General features: G+C 41.1%; 1 protein-coding gene across 1 annotated transcript in view; it reads left to right on the plus strand.

Moving 5' to 3' along the window:
• Positions 1-3,426: 3,426 nt before the first annotated feature.
• The window catches only part of fndc5b (fibronectin type III domain containing 5b), a 33,950-nt gene continuing 21,704 nt past the window's right edge, over positions 3,427-15,672 (plus strand). Inside the window, exons 1-3 of the mRNA XM_026156444.1 lie at positions 3,427-4,002; positions 7,608-7,726; positions 13,722-13,920. Coding sequence (XP_026012229.1) covers positions 3,927-4,002; positions 7,608-7,726; positions 13,722-13,920 — 394 coding nt within the window. The 5' untranslated portion in view covers positions 3,427-3,926. The remainder of the gene's footprint in view (positions 4,003-7,607; positions 7,727-13,721; positions 13,921-15,672) is intronic.

Below are 15,672 nucleotides of genomic sequence, written 5' to 3' on the forward strand. Positions count from 1 at the left end.
TATGTGACGTGGTGGAAAGCAGGCTGCATCAGTCCTACATATGACCAACTTCCAAACTTTCCATTTACGGAGAATAGTTAGTTAACAAAAGCTGTATTACCAGTAATTTATTATTGATGGGTTTTTTTGGCAATCCAGAGAGAGTGTAAAAGGCAGTGTACACTTTCAGAGCAACTAAATTCACTTGCAAACACAAAATATGTTTCCGTGTCCCTGCTGTGCTGCCTGCTCGCTCACCTGCAGGGAAGACAGGAGTAAGGTGAATTGCTTTAGTCTCGTGAGCCTTAAAATTGAATTGCATCGCCAAGGAGAGAAGGGCCAAATATTCAAGAATGAGAAGAGATGTGATGATGTCAGCAGCTCTGAGGCAAGCACTTTTCCCCTTTTTTTTCAGGATAGCAGCATGCATGGATGATGTGCATGTGTTTGTGTGTCATTGTAGAGATGCCTCTATGCTGAGTTGAACAGCCGGATGGGTTCAGGTTGTCATTAAGGGAAAGTTGAGTAAAGCAATGGGCTGAAACTCATTTTTATTATCTCCATATCACACTCTTGACACTTTTCCTTCTGCTTTTTTCCTCTTCCTGACCTCTCCCACCATTATTCCCTCTGCTGGACTTAAATCTTCCTCGCTCACCGTCTGCCTTCACTTTTGTGTTGTTCGAATTTCTTTCAAGTCATTATTTTCCGTCCAATTTCCACCACAATTTCTCACCTCATTTCACTTGAGATCCTTTTTCGTCTTCATTTGCATGGCTCAACCATAAATATTCCTCTGTCCTAAACACATACACACACGCACACACACACACTACCATACACTGTAATTAAACTCCCCCAGGGGCAGTTTGGGGGTTAGCAGTGAGAAGAGATGAGGAGAAAGTGAGCGATAATGCCACTTCAAAGCGGCTGCAGACTGGCTCATTCCCCTCAAGCTTCAGATGGATTAAGGCCACTTCTAGCCTTTTTTGTACCCCATCAGCTCCACTTGAGTTCAACACAGAGCACCCTCTTCGACAAATGTATCCCGGTACACTCCAAACTCAACAGGCAACGGAAAACAACTCCTCAAGAACAAAAAGTAGGCACAATGAGCCGTACTTTGAGTGCTACACACTAATTGCAAATGTGGGAATAATTTAATGATTTGTTATTTTACTGTGAGGTTGACGTGCTTCAGTCCAGATTCAACAAACATTTTTTATAGCTTATCTAGCAAGCTAAGTAGTGAGATAAAGCTAATTCTCGCTAAGCTAAAATGTTGTATATCCACACAGCTATCTAAGATCATCAAAACACTCTTTAACACCCACTGGACAACTGTTTTTCTCATGTTGTCCAACAAATCGATCATATTAAAGCTTTGTTCCTGCTGCCTGTGTCTGTAAAGTGAAGCCAGCAGTTTTATATAAATCACTGGCAGCTGCAGAAGCACCTTAAATCTGCATTCTTTCTAATGAACAGTAGGGGGCGACGTCTTTGTTTTAAAAAAAGATAAGCTCCAATCAAGTACCAGATCCTACATAGGACAAACAGTTGATAAGATTTGCCTACTAATTAGGCAATATGCTTGGTTTATTGACAACTACATGTGAAGCCATATTCTTTGATAACTGCATGCAGAGACTGCTGAGATTACAAGTTTATTCCAGTTTGCAAAGACGTTTGTATTGTTCATGTTCAGCTCAACGACTCTACACAGGGGGGTCATAATAACTGTGTACTGACAGTAAATGTAATACTATGACTGCAGTGTTGATCTTTACCATCTCCCTCTGATCTCTGGTAAATGATGAAGTATTCCTCTTATTTTAAACCTGACATTAAATCTGCATATGATTTCTTATCATTTCTCCAAACACATTAACCTCTAAAAAGAAGTTCTCCAAAAATAAATCTGTCAGCATCATGCTTCATGAAAACAACTGGCGTGACCACCAGTAAGGTGAAGATTCAAGGGTGGGGTTTTTTTTTTGTCTCTTCTTTTTTTATTTTGCAAGCTGAAACCAGAGGTCACTGGAGGAGACTGTGCTCGTCTGAACCTAAGTTGAGTGATAAAACTGTCAGCGGCACAGCAAAGAGATATGAATGTTGTCATCTTAAATTGTTCTTATAACCTTGAAAGACACTGAAGAGCAAAGAGAAGAAAGGAGAGGAGCAGGGCGTCACATCGGCATCTTCTCCCTGAAGCAAAAGAGACGTTAAAGGGGCGTCTGTTGAGAATGTTAATCATGTATTGATCTGTGTAATCTGTGTCCCTGAGTACCTATACATGAGCACAACGGACAGCATTTTGCCACACTCCAGGAGAAACACTGGCCCAATTTTATTCTTAATAAGGTGCACAAGCTTTGCAGGACCCTTGTGTCCCCTTTATTGACCTACTACTGCATGTTATTCTCTTTAAGAGACCATATAGGATACACAATTAGTAAGATTTTATGTGCCTGCCAGAGCCCTTTCATTTGATTGAGTGGGTATGGGATCAATAGGTCCTTCGATTGCACATAAGAGCCCTTTTACTGACAAATCGCACTCACAATTGATTTCCTGTTTATAGATTCATTCCTATTATTAATTTCTACACATATACAGTTCATGTTTTATTAAACGTTGCATGGGATCACTTTTTCCTTCCTTTAGCTTCTGGAATCCCATTCCAGCTTATGTAATGTTAGGAATCATTAAATGTCTTTAGAAATGTTTTACCTTTGTGTTGCATCATTTGTAAATGATGTACAGAGGATTCTAAATTAACGGTTGTGTCGCAAGGTCTAAGAGAGGCTGAAGCTATGGCATTTAAATGCATTTATTGCACTATCATAGACATCAGTGTTTCTCTTACATCCACAGGAAAGTGAAAGTTTTTAGTGCAGTTTTACTATTGGAAGATCACTGGCACCAGAATTCGGTAAGGCTGTTGGTGCACAAAAGATGATGGGGGGGGCAAACTAACAATCCTAAACAGCAACAGTGACATCATCACATCACAAATGCATTTTTTTATTTAGATATTGTAACTGTCCATACATTCTCACCCAGCTACTCTTCAGTTAGGGTCAGGCATGAAAAACTACTTATTTGACTTGGGAAATCATAATGTAAGGCATAATATGCATTATGTGTTAAAAACTTAGCTTAAAGTGGTGTTAAGGCAGCAAGGTGACATGGTGGATAGCACTGTTGGCTCACAGCAAGAAGGTCCAGGGTTCAGATCCACTCGGATCCAGTCTCTGTGTGGCCTTTCCAGCGTCCTCTCAGATCCAGATGTATTGATATTGCAATAACACATGTGCACAGATAGAACAGTGAACGTCTGTGCTTTATAAATGATTGATTGGTTAAAGCGTTTCAGACTGCTTCATTAAAAATAGCTGACAACAGGCACGGATATGTTACTTTTTGTCTAAAATGATGATTTCTCTTTGGAGGATTGGTTTGTTTTTCGCAAGTAACTTATAAGCGAGGACTGATGCAAGTGTGTGCGTGTGTTTGTGAGGGAGAGAGAGAGAGAGAGTCATAAGCCGTGGCTGCACGTTGCACTCTGCAGCACTTGCGCACTTCTTCCACCTCTCCGCATACTGAAATCCTCTCTGCGCCGACTTTCCATCACAGCCAGCCTGGAAGTCCGCCGGTGGTCGAAGGGCCGTCGTTGTGAGGTGTCCACCGAGACAACTGAGAACGGCATCGTGCACCACCACCACCCCGTCCCTTTCCCCACCCTCCCCTTAACCCTCCTCCTCTCCTCTGGCCGTTGTTGCGCTTCTGCTGCTGCAGAGTCCAAGTTCAGGTGAGCCCGGTCTCCGGTACAACAAGTACCTCCTCTCTCCGGTACCCTAACCGGGGGATGCTCGCCTCCTCCCGTTAAACGCCATGCTATAAATGGGCCGCACAGGATGTGAAGCCTCACCAGAAGAAGCAGGAGGATGGCTAAACCAGGCTTGTCTGCGGCGGTGCTGCTGCTCCTGCTGGGCTTCCTCTCAGCGTCCTCCGTTAATGCCGGTGAGTTTTACCACAGGTTGATGAGCGATCGTTGCGAGTAAATGTGAGTTGATGCAGCGGGCCGATTAAACACATGTCGTTGTGCTTTTATTTTAGTATTATTTGGCAGCAGCTGACTGATGTCATGCATTTGGTGTGCATTTCATCCCTTTTTGGGAAGCCACCTGACGTGACACACTGCATGTGCGTGCATCAGCTATAGGTGGACACAGTGAGCTTTAGTGATGCCAAAAAAATGGCTGACACAAGTTGGTCTCACACTGCATCAGAGTGACAGTTTAATCCCAGTTTGTATAAATGTTTCTAGAAAAGTGTCATTCAAAAAAAACCCAGTCTTTGTGGCACCGTGTGATTGGCTCAGTAAGTTCTCAGATGACTGTTAAATTCAAGTAAAGACTAAACGAGCAATAGAGCTTTACATTTTAGTTGACTAACTGACCAATCAGTGGTCATTTTCTCAGATGTGAGTATTTGCCACTTTCTCTTGTGTCAGACAAAACAAGATATTAGTGAGCATCATTTTGGCTCCTGGAATATTTCAGTTGGCATTTTTTCACCATTTTCTGAAAATTCTTCATTGTTTGGGGAGATAATCTCTAGTAGCTGCTTTAAAAATGTGCAGGTTCATCCATCCAGTGTCCTGAAGGGATGTGAAATGTGATTGAGTTACTTCCATGTAAAGCCTCTACGTACAGCAGGTCCAATCCTCCTATATGTTCATGCGTGTGTGGGGTTGGGGGCTGGGGGACTATCTCATCTATCTTGTACGATATCGCATGTTTCTAACCTGCGGCAACATATGTTCATCTCATGCGTAAGATCTTGGTTACACTGCATCCTGATGATAAGCTGATAGATGACAGTCGCGTGAAAAGCCCAAATCTTGGCAATAAGCTCATGTGGGATTTATCTCGGCCTCTAGAGATTTGATATTTTGGCTTCCCGAGGCTGGGAATGGATGTAGTTTTAAGAGGGAATTTTTGTTAATCTGCAGCAAACGCTTTAAGAATGGACGGGAATCCCTCTCTGCCATTGCATTGTTTCTGTGTCTGTGTGAGAACAGGAAGATAAACAGCGAGAAAATGGCCAGTCAAACAGGGAGTCATAGCGATGGATCATGCCCGTACAGTACTTGGGAACACATCACACATTTACTCTGCATCAGCAAACACACACATACACACACATTCACATGCAGCCTTTGGGAGCCACTCAACTGAGTTTGTCGCCTACCAAAAATGAATTTCACCAACATGATGTAACACACTGTACTGTGATGATTGTGTTATCAGCAAGCAGAAAGGGAGGGAAGAAAATAAAGTACATTCTTGTTTTTCCTGTAACAACACTTTTTAACTCCAAGAACAAGTCTCAAGATTGTGTGCTCAATATTTGCAGCGGTTTAATGCAACAGTGTCACATGACTGACGGCGTTTCTCCTGGTAACAATATTTTCAAAGAAAAAGCTTGAAAGGAGCTTGTCCAGTCAGAGCTAAAAAATGGTGCAAATAAAATCAAAAATTGTTTTTCCTGTGCAATTGTGCAACAATGGGCTGACTTCAGCGGGAGGACAGATGGTAGAGCGGCCAGGAGTTATAATAATAATAATAATGGATTGGATTTATACAGCGCTTTTCAAGGCACCCAAAGCACTTTACAATGCCACTATTCATTCACTCTCACATTCACACACTGGTGGAGGCAGCTACAGTTGTAGCCACAGCTGCCCTGGGGCAGACTGACAGAAGCGAGGCTGCCATATCGCGCCATCGGCCCCTCTGGCCAACACCAGTAGGGTAAAGTGTCTTGCGCAAGGACACAATGACCAGGACAGAGAGGCCAGGGATCAAACCGACGACCTTCCAGTTACAGATGCGATTCCCAACCCCTGAGCCACGGTCGCTCAGGGGTTGGGAATGACCATTAATTTCCTTTTTTAATGGCACGAAATGACAAAAATAGATAGTGAAGTACAAACTGTGCACAGGCCAGAAACAGCTATCCACTGCTGCTGACCATAGACTGTATATAAAAGACAGACATAGCAGTGGCGGCATCACCCATTGATTCCTTGCTCTCTGTTTTTTAAAGTCTTCTGGCTGCCATCGTGTTAGTTTTATTAGAGCCAGAAGTGAAGATATATGAACAAACACTGGTGTTCAGTTCACCGGTTCACCTTTTGAAATGTGTTTGGCTGCAGCAGTAAGACACAGGTTTCACTCAAGTGGTCTCCAGTTCTGGTTTTCACCTCATCTTTTCCACGTTTTACTACCACTCAGCAAGCAGTTGATGAATATTTGCAGACAAATCCTTCATGCAAGTTACAGACAGCCACCACAGTCTGCAAGCAACCAAAGCGATTACAAGGATTTTTTTTGTAAACCCATGGCATGAAGCTCCTGGTGCACAGCTTTTATGCTGATGTTAATATCAGAGGTTTGTAGCTCTGCAATTACAGAGTCAGCAGAGTGTTGGGTCGAGTTGCTGTGGTTCTTAAATATATATGTGCAATAATACTGTGTGCAGTTTATTGTTGAGTATCTTGAACTGGAAGAAATTTCAAAAACGGACTTGTTGGTATCATCCTATTACAGCGAGCTCTTTAGAATAACTTGTGCTAAAGAGGTAGACTGCATGAATGGTGCTTGACCTTATTCAGCTATGGCCATGGGACTGAAAACACCTGAATTCAGAGATAAAGAGGTGTGGCCAAATATTGGGTATATGCAAATTAGTGCCAACTACCAGACTAATAAGAAGCACAAAATTCTTGAATGGTTTTTACTCCTCATAAACATCCACTAAAATGTCTCCAAAAGACTCAGCAGAAACACAGTGGACAGTTCAGTGACTCCAGTTATAGTTTGCAGGTGTCATTTAATCTATCAAAGATTTTGATTAACTGGAATTTCCGCGTATTCAACAGAATATTTATGTGACAAAATAGATAAATGTCCCTCTCAGTGACAGTTTCATGTGTGTGTGCACATGGGCGTTATCATCCTTGTGTGTACGATGTCAAGGTCTGATTCTGATGTTGCTTTACAAGTCAGGCTCATGGGAAATACAACTCTGTCTGTAATCGTAGAAGACCATGAGTTGGTCTTAACTCTCACATAACCATACACACTTTACTCTCTGCTACCTTCGCAGCTAAGAAATGAAAAATGTTAAGAAAGACTGTAATTTAGTCCGTCAAAGTTAATTTTCTGATTGATAAATGCATCGTGTTTTTGTTTTTTGTTTTTCCTCAAGAGTCATGGTTTAATGAGATATGTGGAGGAGAAAGAAGAGAGGAAAAGTTAAAGATACCGAAAGTGTGCGTGAAAGAAGAACAGAGAGAGAATGGAAAAAGTGTTTTTTCAAGGGAAACACCAGGAGACATGTATGTGCTTTATTAGGGCCGGTATTAATGAAAGGAGAGGGATTAATTTGTAGGAGGTGAAGAGAAGATCTTAAGGAAGGAGAGAGCGAGAGCACAGCGAGAGAGAGAGTGAGAGGGGGGACGATTTGTTCAAGTTGTAGCGTTTATAGTTATAAAGTGTAAAGAATATTTATGGCCTGTCTCTTTTTATTTCTTTCCTCTGGCCGTGCATGTGCGTCAGACACCCTGCTGTCAGCACCGCTCAATGTGACCATCAGAGAACTCGAGGTTAACTCTGCTGTGGTTACGTGGGAAATCTTGGAGGGAGACCCTGTCATCGGATTTGCCATCACCCAACAGGTACCGCTACATGTGTTGTAAAGCCCAGCAGGACTGATATAAATATCAATATTTGGTGATTTAGAGATGCGATTTACCGGCCGATATATTATTTTTTAACTTTCAGCATACGTAACATAAGTAGTTTTCGCTAACGTTTGTTATGTGTAGTTTCTTATAAGCCACTAATAAGGTAATATGACGATGCAGTTTAAAAATAATCTCATTTCATTGTCACAAGCCATGGATTGCGCATTTACATTCTGCCCAGCTATGCTCGCATCAGCTGGTTTGTGTTTGCGTGACAGAGTTACAGAGTGCCCTCTGGTGGACAAACTATGCAACACATATATATTTGCAAATGCCTAATAACGCCCTACATATTGCCGATGCTGATATATTGTTATATAGTATATACAGGGAGTGCAGAATTATTAGGCAAATGAGTATTTTGTCCACATCATCCTCTTCATGCATGTTGTCTTACTCCAAGCTGTATAGGCTCGAAAGCCTACTACCAATTAAGCATATTAGGTGATGTGCATCTCTGGAATGAGAAGGGGTGTGGTCTAATGACATCAACACCCTATATCAGGTGTGCATAATTATTAGGCAATGTCCTTTCCTTTGGCAAAATGGGTCAAAAGAAGGACTTGACAGGCTCAGAAAAGTCAAAAATAGTGTCTCAAAATTGCAAAGCTTCTGAAGCGTGATCATCGAACAATCAAGCGTTTCATTCAAAATAGTCAACAGGGTCGCAAGAAGCATGTGGAAAAACCAAGGCGCAAAATAACTGCCCATGAACTGAGAAAAGTCAAGTGTGCAGCTGCCAAGATGCCACTTGCCACCAGTTTGGCCATATTTCAGAGCTGCAACATCACTGGAGTGCCCAAAAGCACAAGGTGTGCAATACTCAGAGACATGGCCAAGGTAAGAAAGGCTGAAAGACGACCACCACTGAACAAGACACACAAGCTGAAACGTCAAGACTGGGCCAAGAAATATCTCAAGACTGGTTTTTCTAAGGTTTTATGGACTGATGAAATGAGAGTGAGTCTTGATGGGCCAGATGGATGGGCCCGTGGCTGGATGGTAAAGGGCAGAGAGCTCCAGTCCGACTCAGACGCCAGCAAGGTGGAGGTGGAGTACTGGTTTGGGCTGGTATCATCAAAGATGAGCTTGTGGGACTTTTCGGGTTGAGAATGGAGTCAAGCTCAACTCCCAGTCCTACTGCCAGTTTCTGGAAGACACCTTCTTCAAGCAGTGGTACAGGAAGAAGTCTGCATCCTTCAAGAAAAACATGATTTTCATGCAGGACAATGCTCCATCACACGCGTCCAAGTACTCCACAGCATGGCTGGCAAGAAAGGGTATAAAAGAAGAAAAACTAATGACATGGCCACCTTGTTCACCTGATCTGAACCCCATTGAGAACCTGTGGTCCATCATCAAATGTGAGATTTACAAGGAGGGAAAACAGTACACCTCTCTGAACAGTGTCTGGGAGGCTGTGGTTGCTGCTGCACGCAATGTTGATGGTGAACAGATCAAAACACTGACAGAATCCATGGATGGCAGGCTTTTGAGTGTCCTTGCAAAAAAAGGTGGCTATATTGGTCGCTGATTTGTTTTTGTTTTGTTTTTGAATGTCAGAAATGTATATTTGTGAATGTGGAGATGTTATATTGGTTTCACTGGTAAAAAATAAATAATTGAAATGGGTATATATTTGTTTTTTGTTAAGTTGCCTAATAATTATGCACAGTAATAGTCACCTGCACACACAGATATCCCCCTAAAATAGCTAAAACTAAAAACAAACTAAAAACTACTTCCAAAAACATTCAGCTTTGATATTAATGAGTTTTTTGGGTTCATTGCGAACATGGTTGTTGTTCAATAATAAAATTATTCCTCAAAAATACAACTTGCCTAATAATTCTGCACTCCCTGTATGTTGTTCAGGCTCTAATGTGTTGTGTGAGTATGTTATGTGTGGAGAGCGAGTCAAAAATGATGACTTAATCAAACGGAGTACGACTTTTATATAGTGTAGCCCCATTCCTAGAATATCAGTACTCCTGGAATTCTGAGTACTGATTTGGTACTAATACTTTGACTTTGGGTATCTGCTAAATATGCCAGTGATGCACTTGGATCCTGCAGCAGGCCAATGATCTGAAACACACCAGCAACCTCGGAGTCCTCTACCTTTAAATCTGGTTTAAGTCTGACGTCATTAGCCGTGTACAGGTCCAAACTCCTATTCAGGTCCCAAAGTCAAATGAACACTGCGGCATCACTGAAAGTTAAAAACTGTCTAAATTTTTTTATCTTTAATAAAATGATCAGTGTGGCTGCTTTACCAGGTGCAACAATTAAGCTTAACATCCAGACATCCATGAAAACAGAATTTATGAAATTTAGCAGTTAGAAGTTAGCAGAGAGCTAGCTCGCTAGTTTCCACCTAAAAATAATGCATCACGCTCTGACTGAAGGAATTCTGAAGAAATTAAAACGTACAGCTCTGCTATCGCTTCCGACTTAAATGAAGACAGAAAACTAAACAGTAGTGACGTTTGTAGGGTTACATGAAGTTGTGCTACGTGGTGGCTAGCTGCACAGCTGTGGTTAGCATAATATAAACACATTAGCACAGTGAAGCTGGAGGATGAACGCTAACTTTTTTCCACTCGATAAAAGTTAATGTGAGGGTTCCCGAGGGTTAGGGACAAATGCAATCGCATGGCAGGATGCTGTAAACGGACCAAACTTCAGTCAGGAGAACAACTGAGATAATCCATCCACAATACGAGGTTAGTCATTAATATACTGCTGGATTGGCTGGGCTCTAGTTACATTGTAAGGTTTTAAAATGAATAGTGGTAGATCGAGAGAGGCCGACAGTGATCACTGACTTTTTTTAGGGGCTTGGTCAGATTGAATAGAACAGAATACAAAAGCATTAAAACATGTTAAAAACACAACAGCCTTAATAAACGCAGAGTAGTTTGGACCCGGAAGCAGGATTCATACGTCACTTAAAGACCAGGTAGCTTAAGAAAAACAAAATGAATACCTTGGAGTGTCAACGTCTTGACCTGAATCCGATTGAGAGGCTGTGACATGACCCTAAAAAGGCAGTTCATGCTAGAAAACCCTCCACTGTGGCTGCATTACAACAATTCTGCAAAGATGAATGAGCCAAAATTCCTCCACAGATGTAAAAGACTCAATGCCAGTTGTCACAAACGCTTGATTGCAGTTGTTGCTGCTAAGGGTGGCCCAACCAGCTATTAGGTTCAGGGGGCAATCACTTTTTCACACAGATCCATGTAGGTTTGACACAACTGAGGAAGCTCCTCAGTTGTGTCAAACAATTTGAAAACTGTTTCTGGCTTACTCAAAAACGACTGCTTAGGAAAAACAAAACACTATAGGCATCGTAGGCATGAATGAGCCCTGCAAACTGTTCTCCTGCTCCCAAATGGTGTATTGTTGCTACAGTACAGAACAGATTTGAGTAGATTAGACCGTTGTCATCTTGGGTTAAATTGGGCTGAAGCAATTCAGGACCGCATTCTGGTATGGAGTTAAATACAAAATAATGTCAAAAAAGTTCATTTTTCATGCAGCTGATGCCATGGGGACAGTTAAGTCACCACCTGGTTCCACCTGCCCACATAGTTTTCTCTTTTTTGTCACTGTCACTGCATCCATGCTGCAGATGTCAGTAAAGTTGAGCCTGTGGCGCTTCAGCTCTACTCAAGGGAAGCGAGAAAAAGCAGAGTAACTTTTTTTTAAAAAATTTAAATGCAATGTGTCAAACAGTTCAACAAACAAACAAACCATTTCTGTGGTAGGTAACGACTGCTCAGCAGGTGACATTTGATGAACTGGAAATGTAAATTTTAATCACACATCAGATCTCTACATGTGATGCTTATTAGGTTATTTCATATTGTGAAATGGCTTTGACAACACATTAAATGATCATTTAAATGTTATTCAGAGGTCATATATCGCTGCTACTTTAACCTCCTAGGACCTGGCGTCCACATATGTGGACATCACATTTTAGGGTTGTCTAGACCAAAATAATACATTTTTCTCTACAAGGGCCTGATATCCACTTACGAGGACATTATACTGCCACTGTTCTATCAAAATATAAAGCGAATGTCCTCATATGTGGATCTCATTTTTCTCAGAAACGAAAATCAGGTTAAAAAAAAAATCACGTAATTCTTTGTTTTTACATACCATCAGGTCCCAATCAGCCCAAATAGCAAAGAGAAATTAAAAATGCATGCCGTGGAAGAGTTCGGGTCTTAGGAGGTTAAGTCCAGGATAGCTGCAGAGATGTAAGAGAGTGAGAGAGAATAAAGATGGTGGTAAAAAAATAACCCCCACAAGGAAAAAGCTTTAAAAACCTTATTTGTGGGCAAAGTCTGCAAAACCTTAAATTATTTTTGACAGTTCTAGACATAGGATAGTCTAGACATGCAGTTTTTGACCACAAATGGAGTTCATTTAGCTAACGCTTGAAAATAACAGGACTTAATTTTAAAAGGAGTCATCAGTCTTCTGCTTTATGTTGTAGAACTGAACCCATAAAGAGCAGCATACCTCAGAACAAGCAGCCAGCTAACCACAGCCTGTTCACCAAACAAATCTACTAGAGATCACAGTCCAGTGATTATGTCACTTATTACTAAGCGAGTCATATCCCCACTTTTACTGTTACACCAGAACTTAGGGTTGCACCACCTGCCAAATCACATTTTAACCCCTGTTTGTCACCAATGTCCAATTATTGGATATTCGGATCCCTACTTTAGATATCAATATCAAATAAATACCCATGAATCTGTTTAAAATTATTTTTTAAAAGTATTTGTATTACGACGGGAAAAGTTGCCAGAAGATCATCACATTTGAGGTTTTCTTCACAGTTAAAAAGGTCCAGGGATAGTTGTCTGTACATCTATTGGCTAATGGCTAATTCCATATATAGTGTGAAATATGGCACCTTCAAACCACAGGTTTAACATAAATAAACACCAAAAAAAAAAGCATGTGAAATCCAAAGTCAGAAAATCATAGCTTAAAAAAATATCAGAAACTTGTATTTGGCCGTATTGCCAAATACAAATCCAACCTTCCCAAATGCACATGTAGATACAACATATGAGGAGAAGCTGGCATGAAGGTGGGTTGCAAAGAAGCTTGCAGATGCACGGCCACTGTGGTCAAGCCAAAGCGACTAATGTGCCATATATGAGATTTTCCAGTTGGTTTAATATTAGAGGGTTCTCTAGGCCAGTTTCTAGTTTAGTTTCTGAGGCCACATTAAGAAACACTTTCAAATGTACTTTTTCAAATGCACCTCTTGTCTACATGAAGTTTTAATGGTTTAAGAAATCTGCTTCTTTAATTGCCTGGTAAACAAAAGTGCCCCCAAGGTGCCTTACTTTTAATCTAGCAGGAGCCAATTGACCTGAGTAAGCAGCCCTAGCTGGATAATAATGTACATTTCTAGCAGAGTGTACACTGCCAGAGAGGCTCTCTCTCTGTCTGTCTCTCTTTCTTTATGCTTAATTACATTGTAAAAAAAAAAAAAAAAAAAACCCAGAAGGCTTTATTTCAGCATTTTCCTTTCTATTAACCAAGAGAGACGTGTTTGCATTTGCACCACATCAGACCTAACCAGGAAAATTGGACTTTGCCACTAGAAATCTGAACTTGATAAAGCGTGCACCCTGGGAATATTCACTAACAAGAAGAAAGGAAGTATTGCTAAGCCTATTATTTTAAGTGGAAATATATATATATATATATATATATATATATATATATATATATATATATATATATATATATATATATATACGGAAATGTATGGAAATGTCACCCTTTTCATGCCAAAGAATTCACAAGTGGGTACTGGCATATCGGGGGAAAAAACAAATACAAAATGTACACTTCTGCCTTTCTGATCTTTGTGCTTCTGCAGAAGAAGGATGTACGCATGCTGAGGTTCATCCAGGAAGTGAACACCACCACACGCTCCTGTGCATTGTGGGATCTGGATGAGGACACCGAGTACATCGTCCACGTTCAGAGCATTAGCATGGGAGGAAGCAGCCCTCCAAGTCAGCCTGTGCTATTCAGAACGCCAAAAGAGTCCGAGAAGATGGCTTCCAAAAGCCCTGGTGAGAGAGAGAGTAATACTTTTTTAAAAATTTCAGAATCTAGATATTTTAAAGTCTAACCCTGGGTGAAAACTTTACCACTGCCTTGTCCCCAATTTTCTCTTTGCTTGCGTAAAGTTTCCCAAATTTTTCTCGTAGTTTCTCATTCGAATCTGTCCCTTTGAAGTGCTATTCTTCAGACGTTTCTCAGCCAGACATAACCTTCGTATGCGTGCTTTACTTCGACAGCACACGCTACAAACACACTCGTACAAATCAATAATTTTAATTCTGTGCATGCTGGGCTCGCAAATCTATAAAAGCACGCTGAAAAAGCAATCGTGCATCAACATAAGGACACTCGAAGGGAGGAAACCAACATTCTGCTCGACTGTCCTTCCCCTGCTGACGAACATAGATCTAAATCTGCCCGTTCACAGGTAGGAGCACTTAAATAGCAGCTTTTAAACACAGACAATAACGTGGAGGGCTAATCTTCTCTTAATGTTTCATCGTCACAAAAATAGTCTCTTTTTTGACAGTTAAATCCAACAAAACACAGGAATTGCCATCTTTGCTAGAGTCCCTCCCACCTCCTATTCGATGCATTGTTCTCACTCTCAAGCACAGAGGCTGCTGTTATCAGAAGCGCCTTGCACTGCTTCCAATTTTATCATGTCCGACCCAGTTACTGTGCCAAAAGCAGCTGCTTCAGAGGGACACGGCGAATGCTAAATGCTCATCAGCAGCAAAGTGATAAGAGTGGAAACAGGAGACATTAGGGAGCGGTGGATTCCCTGGAAACATCACAGTGAGGGAGCTTGCTGAGGGTCTTGTGAGGCAGGAATGTGTTGATAAGTGGTCTAGAGTATAAAAAATCAAAGAGAAATCTATCTGAACTTATGTAAGCAGTAAAAAAGCAACATATTAGTACATTTTTCACTAGCGCAGACAAAGAGTCATTTTTAAGCCAGCTGATTGTTATATGACTGTTAACATTTAATTTCTTGCTGTTTAACGGCAGCAACAGGGGCAAACTTGAAATTCTTGGTGATTGATGACACAGTAGGTTCTTAATTTCAAGATATGCATGCGGGTAGACGTGGGCAGATTTATCAGCTCTGCGACCACCCATTTTCTGTGGGCGGATTTTGTCCCCTGTAGCTAGGCAGGTAATTAAGTTAAGCTGTGTGAGCTGGCCGCGTCCAGCTGACTATATAATGCTTCCAGCTGACTTCATTTTAAATCGAGACTCATGCAAAAAAGGGTCTCACATACTTTATGGACTTCATGAGCAACTGCATGTCCCTGAATAAACAAAAAGTTATTTTTATCACATGACGTTGCACTTAAATGATATGGAAATGATACTTTTGGCTATTTAACTCATTCACTGCCAGGGTTTTTGAGCATTTTTACTCATTTTTGAAGAGCCACAGAAAACTGTGTGTTATGATCATATAAACGCTGAACCTACCAAAATGAAGAACAGACTCTCTTCTTCCATCCAAAAAAAAAAAGCTTGTTTCTACCATTTTCCATTCTTTAGTAATCAGCTGTAGAAGAGAGGTGGGTTCCACCAAAAATGCCTGTTTTGACCACAAAAAGGGAGAAAACGAGCTTTTTGTGAAAAATACATTTCAAGCAGTCTGATGTTCACTGACAAGCTGCCCGAGGTTGTATTCTAGCCCCTCCCATTGAAAAACGTAATTGATGTCTATAGACGTCAATGGCAGTGAATGAGTTAATTGTCATGGTTAGCTGTGTGGCAGG

This window comes from Astatotilapia calliptera, chromosome 22 (assembly GCF_900246225.1).
Source record: "Astatotilapia calliptera chromosome 22, fAstCal1.2, whole genome shotgun sequence".
Taxonomy (NCBI): domain Eukaryota; kingdom Metazoa; phylum Chordata; class Actinopteri; order Cichliformes; family Cichlidae; genus Astatotilapia; species Astatotilapia calliptera.